This window comes from Suillus subaureus (assembly GCF_016647635.1).
Source record: "Suillus subaureus strain MN1 chromosome Unknown BJ212scaffold_88, whole genome shotgun sequence".
Lineage (NCBI taxonomy): Eukaryota > Fungi > Basidiomycota > Agaricomycetes > Boletales > Suillaceae > Suillus > Suillus subaureus.
This window is the reverse complement of record NW_024538644.1, coordinates 13,338-32,289: the sequence shown is the minus strand read 5'-3', so window position 1 is coordinate 32,289 and position 18,952 is coordinate 13,338. Positions and strand designations below refer to the sequence as shown.

The following is an 18,952-nucleotide window of genomic DNA, read 5'->3' as shown; positions in this document are numbered from 1 at the left end:
AGTGGTTATATATCATAGGTCCTATTTGCCGTTCACCTATGACCTGACATACAGGCATTGTTGTCATTTCTGTCGGTCGGAATCCGTCGTAGAGCAATGAAACTCGTAATGAGCCTCACGAGCAAGCTCAAGTGAGTTTTTACCAACTCAGCTCCACACAAATCGATTTGATTCGATTCCGGCGTGACTCGCGTCCCAGTGGTTAGATCCGCAAAATTGAGAATCCTCATTCGTTACGAAGGTGGCTCTCCCGGAATCTCACCCGCATTGAGGGGAGCATAGTACCAGAATGAATTATCGGGATGGGTAGTACCCAAATGGTGCAAATTGTTCCGATGCTTGTAAAGAGGCAGGGATCATTTGATCCAGTGTTCAGATTTGTTGGCTCGTTGTCTTGATATGTCAAGGGCAACCGAAATGAAGGGGAAGATCAAGTAATGCACGAGATGAGTAAAGCTCACGACACTTACCAAGCTAAAGGTTTCGGCGATCGAGGAATTTTGGGTGGTAGATCAGCAAGAGGGACGTCTGCTCAGTGCAACAAGTGCGGAATGGGCGAATTTGTGTCAAGTTGTAGACATCCACCACGGGACTGCCAGGGGTTGGAAGAATAATACCGGCGTATGAAGTGCATTGACTGACGATTCCTAAGTGTAGTGTTTCGAAGAGCTCGATACCTAGAGCTCCGCCCACTGCGGAACATTATGCTACCACGTGTGCTAGCACTGAACGTGCACTATTATCACTTTTTTCCTGGCAGATGCATCTGGCTGCCTGAGCCAACTGACGCACCTCACGAGCCAGATGGCATATTCATTTTGTCCCGTAACTGGGACTACTCCCCAACTACTCCCGCCGTCCAAAAAGAGTACTGTCCAAGATTTCTAACCTGCAGCAGATTTCTGTCCTGTCACGCTTACCACTTGACTAAGGCTGGTCAAGATGAACGTCTGTAGTACGACATCACATCAGGCATTGACAGTAGAATAAGTAGGATTAGCAGACATTTTCCAACACAAAATGAAATAAAAAGACTAGTTCGATGGACACAAGACATGCCAGAATAAGCGAGTCGAGGACTGGCGCCGGCGCCATTACGTTGCCAATAGCTGTTGACAATGCCATCGTGTCATCCACTATTTCGCAAGCGACAGGCAGGACACGAACCGTCGTGACTTACCTCCCAATATTGGGGCAAGGTTCGTTGACCTTGGAGACGCGTGTTCGAGGTGTATCACCCTCCTTGGGGAATCAAACATCCATGACGTTGAACGTCGCCAATCGGGGTCACTGTTGCCATTCATACGCGCATGCGCGCGGGGTCACCTTACATGAAAGAAGTAACACGAATCTGCGTAAAGGCCCTCTCTCCACAGGGAATTCTACTCCCGTTGTATGACAGCTAATAGCCCAAGACCTCCGAGAAGCGCGTATTTAAGTTGCGGGAAATCATTCTATATGGCATGATCAGCGTTATTGGGCATGAACGAGAGATCTATGAAAGACGCGCTACCAAGTGGCGCGCGCATGTTCAACTGGGACGGTGAAAGGAGCTTACCATGGCGATCGTCACGTAGCCAATGTATGGAAGGAATCTGGGGGTGAAGTGTGAGTGAATTGGAGGTGTAGCTAGAAGATAGAATGGAAAAGGAGACGTGTCGAGCTGCGCAAGTTTTGCCTTGGAACTTGAAGGAACAGAATGGAAACAATATGACAATACATACCCGCGAACCTTGCCAATGATGTGTCTTCGATCGAGCCACTCAAGGCCCTGGTAGAGGTCAATGTCATCGACGTGATTGTTATCGCCTTTCGTGAGCATCAGTTGGTGTTCCCCTGGTGGGAGCTTGAGCTTTGCGAGTCTGGGGCGGGGTAAGTTGTGGTCAGCCATTAACTTGACCCCCGCAACGAACGACATACGGCAACTCACCTGTTGTTGAGGATGCGGTTCTCCGTAGAATTGTCAAATGGAATGACGACGTCTCGGGTCTCCAAGACGCGGTGCACGATGGGTATTTCGGCGCCAGGGATCCTGTATACTGTGATATCGCCTGTGTGGTAGCGTTGGCCTGGGGGGTTGGCGAGGAAAAGAAGGTCGCCACGGTAAAATGCTGGTTCCATCGAACCACTGTAGATGTAGGATAGATTAATACGCAGGATCCAGTTTAGGGTGGGGAGAAACGGAGGTTTCAAGTTGAATACCTAGGATCATACACACCTGAGGACAACGACAATTGGAGACTCTGTGTTCAGGATCAGGCCGAGGCCTTTCCATAGCATGAGGCCAGATGCAATGACGGAGGCGAAGTTGAGAATTTGGAGTAGAAACTGTAGGAACCGAGAATGGTCGACACATGTGGGGTCGCGTCAAGGACACGTCGGCACAAACGAAACCAAAGAAAAGTCAGTACTCTACAGAATAATTGAAAACGCCAGGACAAACGTGTCGGAATCCTAGTCGACGGAATGCCTTGAGCTCATCTGAGAACATTACTACTGCACGAATAGAAGAATCGGGTAACTCGACGAGTGGTAAGAAAAGACAGGCTCTAGGTGCCGTGGCTGTGCCTAGTCATAACAAAATTGGTGGCTGTACAATGATCTTGATGACGCGACGTCCGAGCCCGTTTCTCGGCTTCCACTGCTCTTACTCCTTTGGCGGCCGCTGCACAGTATGGGCGGGATCCGATTAATTGTATCTTTGGATCCGCTCAAGACTCGCCGACCATCTCGACTCCAGTAGAGAGAATGCACTGGCTGTGTATGTCCAATACATTTTGCGATGACTTTGCCTGTTTCGGTGTCCCACAACCTTAGTGCACCATCCTCAAGGCCTCACTCCCGCTAACCACTTTTCTTCCGTCTGGGGACAACACTATTAAGACTTCAATGCTACATTGCCACCTCCCTGCCAGTCTCCTATTTGTTTGCCACTCTTCAAGTTCCATACCCGCAGTGAGCCGTCCGTTGAACAAGTCATGGTCTTCTGGTAGATGTATGGTACCATGAACCCATATCGTGTGTCTTTCAAATTTCTGGCGGTGCGTTATCATGGATTTTGTCTGTCTGTCCACCGATGACTTGAACGCCATCAGCATTCGCTACTGGGTCTGCGATTCAGACCTGGTGACAAGGATTCTGGTCCAGCTTTCGTGGAGGTGCCTGTGGGTTTCGCTTGAAGGCGCTTGTGAAGGTAAGTTCGCAACACATTTTCTTGAATATATTGTAAACGTGCATTGCGTCACAACTACAGCTTCACAGCGGCTTCCCCACAATCTCCAAAGCCTCCCAAGTCTAAACCGCCACCAAAGGGCGAAGGGCCAACGCATTCCCAAGCAACCTACTGCATCTCCTTGCAGGCTCTTTGGTACGTTTTTTCTCTTCTCTCTCACAAAGAGCATCATACAATTCGACAGTTTCTCACCGTACCTTCTGATCTTCCTTCCGCTGTCATCAAGAAGATTATGGTTCTCCTCCCCCGTCACAGCCTATGCCTCCTCGGACCCTCGGGCTATTCCCTGCTATAAGTCGTCCTCCCTCCGCAAACCAACCCCGCCCCACCTTCGCATCTCCAGTCACCCCAGTCTATGGTCACGATGTCGCCTTCTCTAAATGGCTCAGCTGCCTCGCACGATAATTTTGAGGCTTATGGCAATTTCGACTTAGTTAAACATGTCAAGCTAGACTATATTGACGTTATCGTATCAAGATGCAGAACCGCGTTGCTGGTCTCACTGTTGCCTATCTCCGCACTCTAAGACGCCTCGCCAGATGATTGTGTCATCAAGTTTATCATGGGCTGCGCTTGTTTCTTCCCGTCTTTCACCGTCCGTTGTTTGTTTCAGTGCTTAAAGACTCCATTTCTCACTTCTACGAGGAACCACACCGGGGTACCTCGAATACAATCCAGGACTATCACCCATCACCTTCTTGCTCTACTGACAGATACCAAGAGGTTGCTGCGCGTGCTAGAGTTACTGAATGCTCGCGTAACTAAGGTATAGCTTTTTGTTCATTCTTTCCTGTTGTTTACCAATATTGCTGGTCGCCCTCTCTCGGAGGCTTTGCTTTCATTTGTAGTTGAAGATTCTGACGAAGCAGAATTGACATTTAACTGTTACTTAACGGGTCTCGGCGAAGAAGACTCCATCAATCACGAGAGAAGGCGCGGGGTAATGGCTCATAGCCGTTACGATCTTGCTGGCGAAAATGATAAGACGACGACGACCCCCCCCATCCAGACAGTGCATAAGATCATCCAAGGCTTTCATAATGCCCGCGGTCTACTCGAGTGTTGGTGTAAAAACTGGTAAGGTGCAGCGCATTTATCCAAGCCATATTTTTCTCAATCAGCCCATTCATTGTCTTGGTCGGCTTCCCGACATGAATGACCCTTCAATTCCCGTTTGTATGCCTCCGTTACCAGTATCCAGCAACTCATTGGCGTCTAACCTACCGTCTGTTTCTGATGCAATTGACGCATTCTCTGTGTTTCTCAGACCCTTGAAGGTGTTCAACTCCGTTTCCAATGAGATCGCAAATGTACAACCATCTGTCTCTCCTCTACACGCGACTAACACGTCCACTCTGATTGGCATCGAGGCATTGGACGAGAGTGGCGAAGCCAATTCACGGGAACAGATTCTTCGTCTGTTGACTGGCAAACTGAACACTTCCACCTCACAATTAGTCGAACTCCCAGCCAACTTCCGCATTCGTCCACTTGTGACCTCGGGTGCAGGAGGTTTTCAACAGGAGCTCAATGTGAGACCAAGATCGTCCGTGTTCTGAAATTGTATCAATTGTTTCTGGACCTGCTTTACTGGCGCTCGGCCCGCCAACAACTTGCTAATGAGACCACTGTCGAGCCCTATGTTGAATCATCATTTCCCCAAGGTTCACGCACTCCCACCATCAAGTCTATGTACCCCATCCACGCACATCTTTGTAGCACGTCACACTCTCGCTGGTCGCTGGCACGACTTTCCTGTATAATCAGTTTTACTCCACACAGGATCTGTATTTTTCTTTCGATCATGGATGCTGTAGTTTTCGCTCTGTAATCATAGTCTTCGTACATTCGAACTTCGCACCACAGTTTGGGGACCTCCGCAATTCGATTTGTTTGCATTCCACGCCCCCGCATGAATCTCCACCCAGTGGCAGCGTGACAGTAGATCTTGGCGATTCAGAGACGCTCACCTTCGCCATCTTAGCTTTCACAACTTCCGCTCTGTTGGTATATTTACCGCCGGAAAATCAGTGTATCCTTTCTCAGTAAGATCTCCAGCGAGGTAGAATGTTGCACGGTCGGGCTTAGCAAGCGGCAGGTCGTATATAAGTCGGGCAGGGAGGTCAGGCTATTGGAAGAGCGTGGAGAGTAAGTAGTGATCGAAGCGGAATACGAGGGAGATCGACCCAGGCGCAGGAAGGGAAAGTTGTCAGTACGCATAGACAAAGAGAATGGACGAAGAACGAACACGGAGACACGTAAGGACTCACATTCGGAATATACAACCTGCCAAATGCTATCATTCCCCCGTGCTCCTGCGTTGTCTCGATCGCGGTCTGTCGTGTGTACCCACCCGCACTGATAAACACGCTGTTCTTGCCCTCCTTGCACCATATCTCACGCAGGAAATTGTTGCTACTCTGCAGTGGTGCGTCCACATCGATGTTTCCGCCGACACGTGGCTCGGTGACGTGGAGGTAAGCGAGGTCGTACTTCCTGAGCTGGTTTACGAGGTAGGAGAATTGTGGTTTTGGATCGGGGAGGCCCATGTCTGCATAAAGGTCGGTCTAACATAAAATGAGGAACAGATACAGAACGCACCTTGAAACGGACTCCACGGACTCAATCTAATGCTGACCCTCTCAGCACCGATTTCTTTTACAAGCGCATCCACAATCTCTATCGCAAATCTTGCTCGCTTCTCGATACTCCCACCCCATCCATCCTCCCGTATATTGCTCACCTCTTGCAAGAACTGATCGATAAGGTATCCGTTTGCACCATGGATTTCGACGCCATCGAAGCCCGCTGCGATGGCGTTCCTGGCACCAGTGGCGAAGCTGGCAATATATGAATTTATCTCTGATTCTGTGAGTGCGCGCGGGACTGCAGTAGGGCGGGTGGAAAGCGGAATAGGAGAGGCAGATACAAGCGGGGAGTTATTCTCCTTGGCAAGGACATCCGGGACTGCAGCTCTCCCAAATGCCCTCAGTTGGCAAAATATAAAACTACCCTTCTCATGCACGGCATCGGTCACCTTTTTCCATCCTTCTACCTGTTCCTGGGTATAGATCCCTGGGACGAACTCCCTCCCACCAGCAGCTTGGGAGATGGAGGTCGCTTCGGAGACGAGGAGTGTTCCCGGGACGGATGCACGTTGTGCGTAGTAGGTGGCTGCATGGGGCCCGGGGACGTGGGTGGGGTAGGCGCGAAGGCGGGTGAGGGGGGCGAGGACGATACGGTGGCTGATTCTCATGCGACCCACTTGGATGGGCGTAAAAAGGGTGGGCGTCATCATGAACCTGGTGAGTAAGGCGCATAAGGGACATGCCAGGAGATATAAGTACTGACACTCAGCGGGGATGTCCAGGTGCGTGGATTAGAAGGTCGGCCGCCGCATGAGGATACCTTCCCGCAGAGCGATAAATCGATGCACCCCTGCTGGCACAGGCACCCACAAGATATTATACATGGGGATTACAAGGGTCAAGTTTAAATATGTCTGAGGATTTTGATCATGGACCGTCTTGCACGATTTACCTGCTCTGATCCCAGTTCGTATGCAGTGAGCATAGTAACACATACACGCACAGCATGGCTCTCGTACCGATAACACTCTGACGACTGGAACAGTTGAACTTCTGAAGTCCACCCGGGCCGATACCGCGATGATGGCTAAAACTGAGCTTAAATATGTAACAAATCGACAATATATATATTAGTAAGGTAGACCTTGCGCGCTTTCAGCAAACCTCACGTGCTGTGACCAAGGTGTGACATGTACGTTGGCCGGACGGGTAGTCCCTTCAAGACCGAGAAGTTCGGTCAAAGTTCCTATTATGAACATTAATACCGCGAAGATACTGTACTTGCAGGTGGCGTACTAGTTTGATCATAACACTATGTAGATAATGCATACTAGGTAAATACTAAACAAAATTTACTTATAGTATCTTTGCTGCATCAAGCTCACTCAGGATTGAATCAGGAAGGACATGATGTCCATGATACCTTTTCGCTGCCCAAGCAGCTTGCTTCCCATTTAAGCCTCTGTGATAAGTGTCCATAAAGTGCCATGATCTCGTTGTGAACCTGTGCATCCTTGTCAACCTGGACTGAAACCTTCCTTTTCTTTGCATAATGTCTGAGGTCTTCAAGGGCCAAGCGCACCTTTGATGAATGCTTGGGCATCCTGGCAGTGAAGAGGGTGGAAGGGACCTCTAGATGTCACTAACGGCATGTCTGGCAGCAAATTTGGACTCAGTGGAACCTTGATTAGCTTTGTAGACTAAAGATTGAACATCTTCTCTTGAAACACAACATGAATAAACAATCGGCAATGGATGATTTGTAGCTAGAGCTATTCTCTACAACTTATCCATCTCTGATTTTCTCAAACTGATCCTGTTACCTTTCCTATACACAATCAGTGCTTTTGTCACGTTTTATCATGCTTTATCACATGAGGTTTGCTGAAAGCACGCAAGGTCTACCTTACAAGTGGCTGAGATCTGTGTGTGTGTTTCGTGTGTGTAGAATAAGTAGTTGATGAACAGATCCAGTGCATTGTGAAATGAAGCAGAGGTTACCATAGTACTGAGCAGCCAGAACATGCCACAATGGTGGATGGTAAGTGCCATGAAGAGAGCATGGACAACACACCATTGGATCCTTACTCAGCCAAGGATTCATCGAACCAAATATTCTTTAGTCCTCAATATGCATCTCCTTTCCTTTGTCTCATCTGCTACTGCACTGTAACACATCAATGTAATTCAAGCTTCAAGACCAAACACCGACTCACTGCCCGAGTCAACCTTAGATTCTATGTAAAAATGGCACTTGCACTTTCATGCTGCTGGGCTTAACTATTTGGATCCTGCCGATCACACTTGCATTCATTCTTACCTCAAACTCGCTACCTTTTGTTCAAACATCTGAAAGTCAGAACTGGAGATGTATTTCAATTACGATGTCAAAAGCAGATGGGCTTCAAGACCTCATCAGTGATGTGGAGTACTTCTCCATTTACTGTCTCTGCAAGTGTGTACCATTTATTTACAAGAAATGGAAATCCATTGGAGTGGGTAGCATGCCAATTTGCAAGTCCTGCTGGTCTTGTTTTGGGCATTTTGATGAGCTATGAGCGATGGATTTGTTTTGATGATCGCTGTTAATCCGAAGCTCATCTAATCTGCGTTTTGCAGGTATGCCAGCATTTGAGACACTGGCATTGTGGATTGCTAAGCAAGTTGGTGGTAAGGGTAGTGGAAGAGGAATGATTGAGGGGATGTGCCATGAGGCTGATGACTGTGTCCACATGTTGGAGGGAGCTCGTACTTCCTTTGTCGACATTTTGAAGATGGCCAGCAAGATTTCATTCAGCTGTAAATAATGCGTCCAGGTTGATTGTAAGTAAAAGGTGTGTCATAAAGTAAAACATTAGTGTTTAAGAAGTTGGGTAAGGCCAAAGTACACACCTTTGCAAGTGTCTGCACAGCATATAACACAACAAGGCAAGAGTGCAGGCCCTTCAAACACCACTGCCTTTTGAGCCAGGAGAGGAGATGATGATTCCAGAAAATTTTGAATATGTAGTTGAGTGTCTCATCCCATGGATTTGGAGGGCATGAGAGATGAATAGCCCAGTTTTGACATGCATACTTGAGAGCATCTGAAGCTGATTGACTTCATTCCAGTGCTTTGTTTGCAAAAGTCACAAAGGTATTCATAGCATGAATAATCTCCCTGTCTAGTGAAAGGTGAGATTCTGGCAATGCAGGCATGGAATGATCCTGGTGCCTAAATGCGACAAACACTGAAAGCATCAAGAGGTCTGGTAAGCTCTTGAATTGCTGGATTGCTTGGAAAGCTGGCAGCAAAGATGATTCTGGGCAAAATCCAGACTCACCAATCATCTCCAGTGTGCTTGAGAATTCTTCCATTGTCACCCAGACAAAAGCTGCAGGAGTTGACTGCCATGCTTCACCATAGGGTGTTTACAGCCAGTCACACCCGCTCTGGGTCTGCAGCCAGGCTCTCCCACCTTTAGTCTGCAGCCAGTCTCGCCCGTCCAGCATTTCCAGCCACTCTTGTAACCAGTCTCGCCCATTCTGTGTCTTCAACCAGTCCAGCCCACACTTGGTTTCCAGCCAATCTTGCCCACCCTGGGTCTTCAGCCACTTTTTCACACTACGAGTCCACAGCCAGTCTTTCCCATAAAGTGTTTGCAGCCAGTCTCGCCCTCCCAGTGTCCCCAGCCATGTGTTTCCTCCAATGGTTTCCAACCACTCCTTCCCCAACTTTGTCAGCAGCCAGTATTGGCTGCCCGACTCGGGGGTCTGCAGCCAAGTCTCCCCCTCTGGAAACTGCAGCCAATCCAGCCCATCAGGGGTTCGCAGCCAGTTCATCCTCTGCTTGTGATCATTGTGATGCAGCCAGACCTGGTTCAACGATGACCAGTCCTTCTTTGGTGCACGAAGTCAAATGCTTGGGGCCTGTACAAAGTCCTCCAACAGCCAGCCATCTTTCTTCAGCTGCCAGTATCGTCTGCCTTTGGTTTCCAGCCAGTCTTTCCCACCCTGGCTCCCCAGCCAAGTTTGTCCCAACAAGGTTTCCAACCATTTCCTTCCCCCCTGTGTTTGCAGCGAGGCATTGCCCTCCTGGGTCTGCAGCCAGTCATTCCCACCCTTGGTCAGTAGCCAAATACTGCCACCCAAGGACCACAACCAGCGTTTCCCAGCCCAGATCTGCAACCAGTCCTTTCTCCCCTGAGTCTGTAGCCAGTTGTGCCCCTGTGTCTGCAGCCAGTTCTCCACACCCATGGTGCACAGCCAGGTTGTCCCTCTTGGAGTTTGCAGCCAGGCACACCTGTCCTGTGTCCCTAGCCAGGATTCTAAATCCGGACTACAATCCCCTTGAAGCCATAGCAGAGCAACAAGAACTGACAGTGGCTCTGGTGGCTGCATGAGGAAGGATAATGGTTCTTTTAACCTTTTGGGATCTTGAGATTTCATAGATCGGCTGTGCTTCTTCAAGTCCAAAAGCAGATCCAACAGGGCCAAACATTCCAGAATCTCTTTCATCATCAAGTGGAAAGAGGAGTGAGTGAGTAGGGAGTGGGGTGATGGGATGCCATGTACTTGAGAAAGGTTGCAGTTTAAGGGGTCGGAAACATAGTCACAAACAGACAAGTGATAGATATTCATGGGGAGATTGCCATCAGTAGGGATATCCATGACAGACTGTAGCTGCACCAGTGTTGTCTCAATGTCCCTGCCTAGACCAGGGCCAAGAAGTTTTGAAAGTTGTGAAATTGGCAGAGGATCTGCGAGGGCAGCGATGATGGACAAGTGCTGGTATGCCCACTTGGGGTCAGCACATGTAGAGAGGATACAGTTGTACAACTTGTACACCTCTGTTCCTGGTAGCAATTCACTTGCTAGATCCAGCATGACTTGAAGCTGCTCACGTGGATCACTGTCTCCATCATCAATAAACTTCATCATTGTAGATGCCACAATGAAACATCTGCCCACTTGGCTGGCCAGCCGCTCAAGCTCATCCCTTGATGGCTGGGGAAAATCAGGATGGTGACTTTGTAGCTCTGTGAAGGAATGATGCAAGAAAATATAGATGTCTTTGTCAACATCTACACCATCTAACTAGATGGTGGCAGCAGCACTCTTCCCCGAAGTTTTCATGGGTATCTCACACACCTGCAAGTGCACTTCGACATTCTGAAAGGCTTTACAGATATGCAATTCTGAGCAACCCATAAGTAGAATGTGGACCATGGGGAGATCAGGTTCATGAAGAGCCTGTGCAAGGTAAAGTATGAGATCAACAAGCTCGGTTTCAGATGTGCATTCATCAAGAGTGTCAACAACAAATACCAAAGGCGAACACCCACGCAGTCTCAATTGAAGCCTCTGGAGAGGTTGGATGAACAATGCCTCCACCTGATCACAAAGAGACTTATCAGGGTCTAGAAGAGCAGGGTTATCCTGGATGGTTCTGTTGACATCCTTCCAGATACTGGGAAAATTGCTGGCAAGTTGGTAGACAAGTGTTGCAAAGAAATAGCCAGTGGTGCAGCATTTTGTGTGTTTTTGTGAGAAAAAGAATGTTTCTGCAAGCCGCTTTTCAACATGTGTCTCCTCTGTCACTTTGAGATCTCTCATCATTTCAGCCACAGTGATGTTGACTTTCACATGTTCTTTCACTATCTTTTGCCTTTTAGACTTCGTATTACCTTCTTGGCACTATCTGGTACTATCAGCTTCAACACCATATGCAACGCATCTTCCTGCTTCTTGACCACATGAACTCCTCCACTCGTCCATTCACCAGTACAATTACCTAAGCTCTTGGTCTCTCATATTTAGTTCGCATCGTCTCAACACATACCTCAGTTTGTTCTTGAACTTACCGAGGTATGTTCTATCTCTTACTCGCTGTTCTATCTCATACTGATGTAACCTAGCATGCGCTCCTGCTAGGTAGATATCTTCAATGATAGTTTGTTCTTGAACTTACTGAGGTATGTTCTATCTCTTACTTGCTGTTCTATCTCATACTGATGTAACCTAGCATGCGCTCCTGCTAGGTAGATATCTTCAATGATAGTTTGTTCTTGAACTTACTGAGCATGTGCTCCCACTAGTTATTCTAGTGATTAAGTGAAAGCGACAGCAGACTTTCAACGCCTGCCATACCATGCAGCCAAATGAGTTGACATTTCTCTTGGTCATTTAGTAATCTGTGGATGCAGTTGAGAAGGTCCACTTGAGTCCCTCATAAACATTTTGGGTGAGGCCAGCATTCGCAGGAGTCATACTCAGCACCCTTGACAGCAACCTGGGACAGCTTTTCCCAAGTTCCTTCAAATGATCCAAAAACTGTTGAAGAGATCAGAAATAATGGAGGATATTAGAGATGGAAATACCAACAGTGATCTTGACTCATTAATGATAACTTGTGTCACAGTTTGTGAACTGGAAGTAGTTTTTGGAAGTGCTAGTACTGTGGTTAGAAATCATGTGGGCAACTCTGGGTTAGCCTACCTTGCAGAATGACTTACTACCACAAACATGGTAACAAAGCCTCGAGAACCTTGCTTAGGTAGCACCAGAACAATATTTTAGTGTCAGGCGGTCCAGTAATTGTGCTTGATAGTAATGAGCTGGACAGCAAAACAAGAGTCAAGACTGGGATGGATATCCTGGTGTATGTCAGTGCTAGTGAGATTGATCTATCCAAGGTATGTCCTTGCTGTACATGCCAGTGCAATATGTTGGACTCAGAGAAATCCAAGATGAGGAAGACTGAAGGTTCTGACCTAGGTATGGAGAGTGAGTGAGTGAGGTATGAGCACAAGCCAAAAATGGACTAAGGCAAGCAACATATTGACATCAGCTTGCATCCTTCCTTTATTTTATGTTTCGCATTTATATCCTACAGTAGTCAAGCCACCCAGCTTAAAAGGGCCAGCAGTAGTGCCCAGACATCTCAGTTCTTTTCAAGAGACTGAGATGTAAGTCCTGATAGTCACCTGTATTCACAATGTTCTAACACCCTAGTAGCATACTTGTCCTTATAGGTACACCTACCATTAACAGAGTTCTTTTCAAGAGACTGAGATCATACTTGTCCTTATAGACTCCTCGTCCTTTTCACTCCTATATTCACCGCACAATATTGCACAGTTGCAGAGTCCTTGCTGTACAAGCCTGTGTGGCAATGTACAGTTGCAACTTGTCCGCCAGCCCGATGTTACGTAATATTGATCCCGGCGGCATGTTCTAAAAATAGTGTGCGCAATGAAGGAGTTGCTTCTGCCCACTCGTAACAATATTTTGTCGTTGTGCCAGAGACAATCTCTCGGAAACCAAGCTTCAAAGCGCAGGCATTGTATCAGCAGGAACAACATAAAAAGTCACGAAGCTCGCATGATTGTGTATTGTGTAGGATCCACATTCCGACCTGTATGCGATTCTTTCGCCAGCGCTGAGCGAACGGTTGAAGCTACTGCTTTATACCAGTCAATTTAGCATCATCATGTGCGTGGTTGTGTTGCAACTTGATTCAGGGCATGCCACGCAGCTTCATTCCGCAGCTGTAGCTTTTCAGTTCAATATTACACCATAGCGAAGGCCGAAGCATCATTACGAGATTGTTGCCTGTAGTAACGGCACCGCTCTTGGTAAGAATGCAGAGTTGGTACTTTGTAATTCATTGTGGTCGTGTTTAAGGTTCCGTTGTAGGTGCTGTCACTACTACTAATGTATGTTCGGATCATTGTCTATTTTTTATTTTTTCTCTGCTGATTTTTGACAGGAAGAGTCCGTCGCTGCTTTGTGAGCTTTGGAACAGAGCAATATTTCTGATTTACGTTGGTCACCGTGTAACGCAAGCTCAAAAGGATGCCTCCAGCGCATTTTGAGTAACTTAAAGAGTATATTATGAGGCAAGTTCCATTTAGTATTTGATTATCCATGATATTGCTGTGGTCTGAATTCTGAATATATTGTCTGGGACAAATTTGCGACTGTTATCATGTGAGTAACCCTGTCTCTTATATTCATATCTCTTGTCGTTCAACGTCTTGTCAGGAAATGATGGGCGCGTGACGGTTGGCACATTTCTATGGTGGCACTTATTGACATGAGTGCACTTATTTTTAGAAATGCCGCCAGAGCCAAGGTTTTCCAAACAGCTGAGTTCTACTCGTTATGACGTATGCGAAGATACGGTAAAACTTTGACGCGTGTACGTACCAAGATACCATATTGTGGGTGTGAACAAGGTAGGAACAGGTGAGAAGCATAGCGAAGGTATTGGGATGCCACTGACGTCTGCGAGCCGGGAGAGCCTGACCCCAAGGAAGGAAGAGAGCGTCACGAGACCCCCGAGCCCGCAGGAGTGAGCCTACAATGTTCAGCATTTGTTCAGAATCTGACAGTGACCTAGAATTCGAAGCGACCGATTCGGACGCCGATATGATTGCCAGGGTCGAGGACTTGACTACGAATTAGGGGTGAGTATACTAATAATTGAGGCGACATGAGAAAGACTGCCGTCAAGTTTTCAAATTTGGCCAGGATGTAGTATACCTTGGAATTGACGGATGTGCACGCGTTTACACGTTCGCAGGAAGGCACAAGGTACTTTCATGTATACATAGATGTCATGACCATTAAAATTGTGGTGATAGAGATATGCAATTAGCTATAAGTCCTTGGGTTGTTAGCTTTATTGATTTCTGCACGACCTTCCCACAGAATGAACAGAGCAATCTTTTATAGAAATTATGGACAATGATACACCAATTCTTGACTTAGTAACCTCTGGTCATAAGAAGGATACACAGACACTGAGTGTGAAAAGGCTGTGAAGGTCGGTGGAAGGAGATAGCAACGTGGCTAGCATGGGTCCTAGGTTACAAAGCGTAAGCACTCAACTGCAGGCACCGAAACGGAAATTATAAGCTTAGTTGGATGTAAGTCGTCTGACAGGGGTGTTTGTTTATCCCGTTTAAAGGTCTTACGGGGTCTCGGACCTGGAGCACCGCTGTAGTCATTCAGTGGGGGTACTCTCTCGTCACCTTTGCTATTTTCTTTAGCGCTTGTTCTTGTGTTCTATCAGGTCGACGACGACAACGACGACGACGAACGACAGTGACGAACTTGTTTTACTGATTACTTAGATTCTACTCGGAGGTCTACTTATGATGGACCCGAGTAGTAGCAGTGAGCACCTTGCTCAAGCAATTGGCCCGTGAGTTCTTCTTCATCCTCCTTTCAATTACAACCCTTCTTTGCTTCTTCTTTCTAATATCCTTACAGACAAGTTCGCTCTCGTGTAACTGTCGTTTGCGCAGAGGTCTGTGCAAATTTTATTGCTATTCTAACTCGCTCGCTCACTCGTCTAATTAGTGCAAACGTCTTAAGCTGAAATGCGATCGTCGAGCCCCATGCGGTTCTTGTACCAAGCGTGATACGGTCGCCAGATGTATATACTCTCCCGCTGCTGCTGAGAAAGTGTCCGTCCATACCTCCCTTCCTCTCTTGCCAAATTTGATCCCCCCACCCCAACAGTGACCTTCATTCACTCAACAACAGACTAATAGCAGTCGAGTCACAGCTCGCTCAAATATCAGCACCAGGTGTCCGGTTTCCTTCCTCCTCATCATCTACAACTCTCCAGTTACCTATCCATACCGTTAACTCGTACAACCCACACGAACCCACCATGGACGATATTACAGCTATCTGGTGTGAAGAGATTGACATTCCAGGGCCGCTACCAGTACAATCGTCTAGTTCTGACTCACAGGAGGGGTATATTAAATCTGAACCTGCATCTCATTCCTCCCTGCTCTTACCATCTTCAAATACCCCGTCATCCCTTCCTCTCCCCCTCCTGCTGCCTCCAATCTCCTGCTACTATGCTCCACATCCGTCCTCATCCTCTCCACCCCTTTTCATGAAATCCCTTCTCTCCCATCTCCCATTCGCCCCACGCCGCCGCACCCGCCTATATGAACATGCAGAAGAAGCCCTCAGGATGATCCCCGGGCCCTGTTTCAGCTGGCGCGTCTGGAAAGAGCGCGCAGAAGGCATATGGAGGTGGGTGGAGTGTGAGAGCACCTCATGTTCAACAAACGACTCCTCAGACGAGCCATCTCGTCCGAGTGCGTCGTCAATGAACACGAATACCTCAAGTGCTTCCTGTCGTACACCCACAGATACGAGTAAAACAGACACAACCCGCACCATTTTTTTCGGCCCACCGCCTGCCCCTCCACCTTCGCCTCCGCCTTCGCAAAAGGCTCTATCCCAGACTTCAAGTAGAGCCCTTACGCCATCCCTCCCTTTGTTCGCATCCGTTTCGGGTGCTTTCGCGCTGGCATTATTGGTTGAAGAGAGCGCCGCTAGCGCTAGCGCTGCCCTCCACAGCTCCAGCCCCACTCACGCCGGACCTCCTTCTGAATCAACAGGACCTGAAAGGGCCGCACACGACAGGACGGGTACCTCACTAGGGCCAAAGAAGTCAAGGAAAGATCCGTCGCCGAAAGAAAACCTCACTTCTCCTGCACTTCTTCATGCGTTGTCTCGGCAAGCGCTCTGCGTGTGGGAGGGTGGCGTGGCCCTGTCCAGTTCAGGGTCAAATTCAAATAGTGCACATGCGAGCGAGTACGACTTGGATTATGTATCTGCGATTGTGCTTGGCGTGCTGTTTGTAGTGCTTTGCGATAAAGGATGTACGACAGAGAGACATGGAAATGTAAGTGCTGCAGGCAACACGAAGGAGGGATGGATTCTAGGAGAGGTGAGTGGCATATTCCCCTCACTTCCAATCTTTTGTGGGGTGCGGTGAATCGGAGCGGGCATGCGACTTCTTGATGGAAGTAGTGCACGGAACCTTTCAACTTTACTTCTCTGCTCCGGAACCGGCCTCCACGATCCGTAGATCCTTCCCATCACATCGTGATCGTCGCGATCGTTCCATTTCTGGATGTCAACTTTCCCTGTACGACCGGTTCCGTCGCGTTTTGACTTTGATGTTTATGTCTTTGATTGTTCCCTCTTCCTGCCCATATTTCTGCCTCTTCCTTGTTGCATTTGGCTCCGCGGCCCCCACTGTGTCTTCACAAGTTTACCCTTCCCTTTTTGCGCTTCGGCGCCAGCCGAAGGTATAACGAAATGTCAACTGACTCCTGCTTTCACAGATCGGCAAACTTGTCAACATCGCACGTACGATGGGGCTCGGCGTCGACCCTGATCTTACGCCTGGCAGGTATGGTCTATATGAGAGCGAGGCGCGCCGGCGGGCATGGTGGGATATTTGGTGGTGGGATGCGTAAGTTACTGAACCACATCATCTAAATCATGTTAATTTGGTTTCTCCACAGATATACGTCCACTCTATCTTCACGTGCTCCGCTCATCCCCCTGCACGCGTTCAGTACCCGCCTACCGCTTGACGTTGACGAGGAAGTGTTCACGTCAGCGTGTACGTCTGCACCTCTCCTAAGCCCGACAGGCAAAGAGGGTGTGGGAAGGTGGTTTGGGATGAGAGTAAGGTCAGTGATACCTACCTGCCCCCTTTGCGTGCCACTGATTTTAACCACTATATCACAGACTCGCACAGCTTGTAAAAGACATCAACTTCCGTACTTCCCTACTATCCTCCCTCGAACATCCCTCAGTCCTATTATCCCTCGAGCATGCATCTCAATGCGAAGCCGAGATCAAGCAATGGGTATTAGACCTCCCACCCGCATTTCGGATAGGGAACGAGGGGATGGGCGAGGAGTCTTGCATGCCCCCTCACTCTTCCATGGCGCTGTCATCCAACGCAAGTCATGGAGGCACACCACCGACACTCCTCGCTCAGCGTCTCGACATATTGATGACGACTTATAGACTGGCTATGGGGTTGTACCTCCCGTGCTTACGTCCCCATTCGTCTTCGTCATCCCAATCTGACACTCACTTTAATGTGAAACATGAAACTAGCCTGCAGACGCATCAAGCACGTGTAGGCGCGCTCACAGCTGCGCATGGACTCCTCAGAGCTGGGAGACATTTTTACGAGCTTGCGTGTGCGCGGCCTGATTTGGTACGGAGGAAGGATGGGCTTGGATTGAGTCTTTGTTGCGGCCTCATCTCTGATATTTATTCAGGTATATTATTTACGTTCCCTTTCTCACTTCAGGTTTCTGATCTTATGATAGGATTTAGCCGGGGAGTTGAAATGGGGTATTCGAAAGCGTTGTTCGACGCCTCTATCGTCTGCGCTACCAGTGCTCTCCGTGATCCAGGGGCTGTATGGGCGCGCACGGCTGTGGAGGATGCTAAGATGGGTCTCGGACTGCTTCGGGACCTTCGGGATCTCTATCCTGCGCTGGATGTAAGTGCTCTGGAGGCGCTCATCCGGAAACTCGATTCAGGTGGTTCAGGCGTTGGGAATGGGCCCAAGAGGAAGAGAGAGGGGTGGGATGAAGGTGATGGCCGGGATGCTGTTCCTGTACCTGGTAGTTCGGGTGCGGGTAGTAATGGCGAGGAGAATGTTCCTCTCATCCCCGTCCCTGTCGTTTCTGCCCAGGAGCTCGAGCTACGCTCTCCATCTCACGTTGGTTCCAATCCCAATGCCGCCGAGAACGCCTCGTTCACGAATAATGCCAACAAGGACAATTTGGCCTCAGAACTAAGACGGACATACCCTGCGATTGTCATTCCATCCAAGTTTCCACCTCGGAAGGATCGTGTAAAAGATCGAGATCTGCTCAAGGACGGTCAACGTGAACGAGAGCGGGGGGACAAAGATAAAGACCGCTCAAAGGAGAAAGACAAAGACCGTAAGAAGACCTCGTATCCGTCCGTTGGGTTCCGCGTACGTTCTGGGAAAGAGCCGTCTCCGCTTGTCAGGGTGCGGACTGCGAGCGTTGGCGCGCCTACGACAACGACAACACAGGGAATACTTGGTCAATCGATGCCGATGTCTAGCCAGCCGATCCCATTGTCAGACCAACCGATCCCAGTGTCAGACCAGCCGATCCCAACGACTGGTCAATCGATGTCTGCGTCCCAGCACTCGGTGATGCCTCAGCCACCTCCCGTGGTTCCCCACCAGCCATCTTCCCTCGTCTCAACGCCCGTTGATCGGTCTTCTTATCATTCTACACCTACTTCTATGTCGCAAGAAGGCGGAGTC

At 48.6% G+C, this 18,952-nt stretch overlaps 2 protein-coding genes across 2 annotated transcripts; one reads left to right on the top strand and one right to left on the bottom strand.

Moving 5' to 3' along the window:
- Positions 1–7,176: 7,176 nt before the first annotated feature.
- On the bottom strand, positions 7,177–7,332 carry BJ212DRAFT_1286288 (uncharacterized protein; the record flags this gene model as incomplete). Its single annotated transcript, XM_041331931.1, has 1 exon — positions 7,177–7,332. One exon carries the CDS (start codon positions 7,330–7,332, stop codon positions 7,177–7,179), a length of 156 nt encoding a protein of 51 aa, XP_041186147.1.
- A 7,747-nt stretch (positions 7,333–15,079) lies between these two features.
- BJ212DRAFT_1232595 (uncharacterized protein) lies at positions 15,080–15,391 on the top strand (the record flags this gene model as incomplete). Its single annotated transcript, XM_041329509.1, has 3 exons — positions 15,080–15,103; positions 15,169–15,275; positions 15,331–15,391. Coding segments are annotated over 3 exons (192 nt in total), but the record flags the coding sequence as incomplete, so codon positions are not given.
- Positions 15,392–18,952: the final 3,561 nt, after the last annotated feature.